Source organism: Nicotiana tomentosiformis, chromosome 7 (assembly GCF_000390325.3).
Source record: "Nicotiana tomentosiformis chromosome 7, ASM39032v3, whole genome shotgun sequence".
NCBI classification, from domain to species: Eukaryota; Viridiplantae; Streptophyta; class Magnoliopsida; order Solanales; family Solanaceae; genus Nicotiana; species Nicotiana tomentosiformis.
Window position 1 is genome coordinate 2,339,357 of NC_090818.1, and position 3,778 is coordinate 2,343,134.

At 32.9% G+C, this 3,778-nt stretch overlaps 1 protein-coding gene across 2 annotated transcripts; it reads right to left on the reverse strand.

The window, feature by feature from the left end:
* Positions 1-387: 387 nt before the first annotated feature.
* LOC104090338 (protein ELF4-LIKE 4) lies at positions 388-2,740 on the reverse strand. 2 transcript variants are annotated; one of them, XM_009595403.4, is made up of 2 exons: positions 2,548-2,740; positions 388-1,101 (listed from the first exon to the last, which is right to left on the reverse strand). In XM_009595403.4, the coding sequence occupies exon 2, from the start codon at positions 1,034-1,036 to the stop codon at positions 689-691; it is 348 nt and encodes a 115-aa protein (XP_009593698.1). In that variant the 5' UTR covers positions 1,037-1,101; positions 2,548-2,740; the 3' UTR covers positions 388-688. The 2 variants fall into 2 exon arrangements, with proteins under 2 accessions (XP_009593698.1, XP_070037330.1); XM_070181229.1 differs by lacking the exon at positions 2,548-2,740 and adding an exon at positions 2,404-2,524.
* Between the last annotated feature and the right edge of the window lie 1,038 nt (positions 2,741-3,778).

Sequence of the window (3,778 nt, forward strand, 5' to 3'; positions counted from 1 at the left end):
ACCACGGTTATAAAAAACAAAAATAAAAGAGCTTTGATTTATTGGAGGACTTAAAACAGTATCTGCCACTAGTTGCAGTTTTCACCACCAAAATAATATGAAAAAGAAATCTGTCTTTGAGCGAAAGGAACAAAAGGAGTTTTGGAAAAAGTGGTATGGAAGAAACTTTAGTAGAAGAGAATGATGGGAAAAATCTGTAAAGACCAATACAAAAAAAAATTATCATTAGGCTTTTGACAATCTTAAAAAGTGAAAACATTTACACAACATCCTTTTTAACAAAAATCAATATATTTGTGCTCATTCAAAAAGAAACAATAAAATAGAAACAAACAACAGCTCATTTGATTTTGAACTGTCAACAAGATCAAGAATTTACCAACAAGATAAGAAGATACAAAGTTTTTTTTTTTTTTTGCTTCAATTAGATCTGCAGGTGAACATTAACAAAGGAGCACATTTTTTTTGGGGGGGGGGGGGGGGGGGGGTCATTATGTTTTGAGTAAGGTACTAAATAAAGTACAACTACAGGAAAATAAAAAATAAAAAAGGTTATACTATTATCTAATCATTAATTAATCTTCTTCTACCTCAGAGAATTTGGGGGATTTTCTTGTTTCCACAATGATAAAAGAATCAAGAAAAAGGATAAAAAAGGACTTTAACTTTTTAATCCTTTTTTTTCCCTTTAAACATGAGGCTTGCTTCTCTTGTGACTAGCTTTTCCATCTGATCTCAAAACACCACTTGAATCTCCTTCAGATGAAGCATCCACTGATTTTGTGAAATTACAAGAAAGATCAGCATAAAGATCAACAACTCTTCTGATATTATTGTTAAGCTCTCTGATTAAACCAACATTTCTGCTCAAATTATCAGGAATCTTGGACTCATGATTCTGATTAATCTCATTGATTAGCAACCTATTCTGATCCAATATGTTCTGCACTTGTACAAAACTCTTCTGAAATGTCTGAAACACTTTTCCATCTACTTGAGTACCATTACCTAAGCCTGAAAATGTATCTCTCTCCATAATTCCTTTTGTTTTTTGGCCCTTAGTTGGTGAAGAAGAATCCTCTTTTCAATTCAATGCAGGTTCTGCAAAAGTAGATCCCAAACAAAAGGACCACAAAAATAGAAGACAATAATTAGGAAAAGATAAAAAAGGAGTATTTTTAAAGCTAGTTTAAGAAAAAAATAACCATAATTATAACTTCTCATCTGTACATCTATAGTATAAGAAAAGACTAAAGGCCAGTTTGGTATGATGGATAATATTTCTGGGTTAAAAATTTAGTACCATCTTATCTCTTGTTTGGTTACTAATCTTGAGATAAGTTATCCCAGATTCCCAGTATTAAAAATAGTAACAGGATAACTTATACTTGCCAGATGATGGAATAGTAGTTCCAGAATAAGTTATCGTAGAAAGAAGTAAAATTGACAATCCCGGGATTAATATGACATACCAAACATGTAATAAAAAATAATACAAGGATAACTAATCTTGTCTTAACTAATCACACTATAACTAATTACGATAACTTGTCTTCAAACCAAACTAACCCTAAGAGACAAAACATGGTAAGTGCTCTTTTATTTGATTTGTTTAAAAACAAGTTGTACAAAACAGACAACATTCTGAAATTGAAATCATGATTTCTCAGTTTTTCACCCCATGGGTTCTACTTTTTAACAAGGATGGAGGTAAGAACATGGAGTATGCAATTATTAATATCATTATTATTATTGTTAATTTTATTACTACTCAAGTTTATGTGTATTATTTTAGGTATGATGAGATGTAAAAAGCAGATCCTATTTTCCAAAAAAGGGAACCTTTTTTAGTGCGTACTGTGTGTATACTCCCCTCAGCTAAAGGCCTAACTAAGCTCATAGTATTTGAAAGAAGAATCTCCAGACCCAGAAATGACCCGTCTATTTTTGCAGTGCAGATTTGGCCATAATTCTCATATGGGTATGCTTTTCAAGAAAATGCACAGAGACTCACTATAACCACCCACCCAACCCCCTCATACCCCCACCCCTATAAGGGATAGAAAAAAAAGAGTCTTTACAAGAAAACTTTGAGAGAAAAAATAGGGTGAAAAGAAAAACATTAGCATTTTCAGAAACACAGATTTATCACAAATCATAAAGAAGAAACAAAACAGAATTCAAAGTTGGAATTTTTGTAGAGAAGTCTTTCAAAGTTGCAGAAGCTTAAATTCCCAAAACATTGAATTAAAAAAACAACAAATTTTGGGGAAGAACAGTAAAAAAAAATGTCTCAAACTTCATTGAAAATTCAGAAAAATAACATAGAAATAATAATTGAGGGACTGAAAGCTATAAAAATCAAGACTTTATAAGGTAAACATACAGATTTAACAAACCTACCAAACTTGGGAACTCATAAGAAATCCTTTTTAGTTTTCCATGTGATCTCTCACACTCAAAACAAAGAGAAAAGAGAAGAATAAACAGTGATAAAGATAGGTGAATAATTAAACATTTATTTATAAAGCTGAATTGGGAACGTACCTTGAAAATCTGAGAACATTATAGTTAGGGAAGAGAGGCAGTAGACATAGATTGGAAAAGCCGAAATGATCGGCGATTGAATCGAATCTCCCAAAAGAGAGAGAAAGAGAGAGAGAATATGTAGATTTGACAGTCACGCTACAACGCACCCTCGTTTATATCTTCTTCCTTTCTTTTCTCTGTCTGAATTTAATACTACTTCCCTACTTATATTGATAGGAGTAGTATTTTATTTTTTTTTTATTCTTTTTGATTCCCACTAGGTGCTCATTTAGGGTTGGGATCCCACTAAATTTAGATTCACGCCTGAAAATTTCGTATACCGGTAACGCACTCTCTAATAAAGCAACTTTATTTAGGGGGCTTGAATTTGAAATATGTGTAAAGATATGTTGGTTGGACCTAACTCAACCCTAAAAGCTAGCTCGTGAGAAAATTACTGCTCAAGTCATATAAAGAGATCATCAGCCAATTCCCTAATCAATTTGGGACTCTAACCCACTCTTACACCCCCTCGCACGTCCAGACCACCAACTGGAGCATGGACAATACCCAAACGGGAACAGACCTGGCTCGGATACCATGTAAAGATAGCGCTTGGCCTAACTCAACCACAAAAGCTAGCTCGTGAGGGGCGGACTGGCCAAGTCCATATAAGGAGACAACTAACCTGATCCCTAACCAATATGGGACTCTAACCCACTATAACAATATATGATTAAAGACGAAAAAGTACTTACCATTTCACCCCAACCCTTATTGATAAATTGAATGTCCGCCTTTCTTGTGCTTTGAAATTCTACCTATTTGGTAGGATAATGTAGTAATTAAATTAATCTCTTCAGCTCAATTTGTTATCTTATGTAATTTATATTATGCAATGAATTGTATTATAAAAATTATTTATGCGGTGATTAACAATGAATTATGAACTATTGTGTGATGTTTAATAATAAGAAGTTATACATGAATTATTTATTTTAAAAAGTATTTTTGTCGGTAAATAGTTGAATCCCTATTTTTTCTGGGTAATTGGTCAAAATTTTATTTACCAAGGGAAAAAATATGTACAAACAAATCAAAACCCCTAAAGCTGGACAGCCCCAACTTTAGCACAACTATCTCCTTAACCTCCCCTGTCCCTTTTTACATGTTTCCAAGCAAACCTAGGGGTAATAGTTCATATTTCTCAAAATTTCAATTATCCTACTGTTTCATTGTCCTCTTCCAT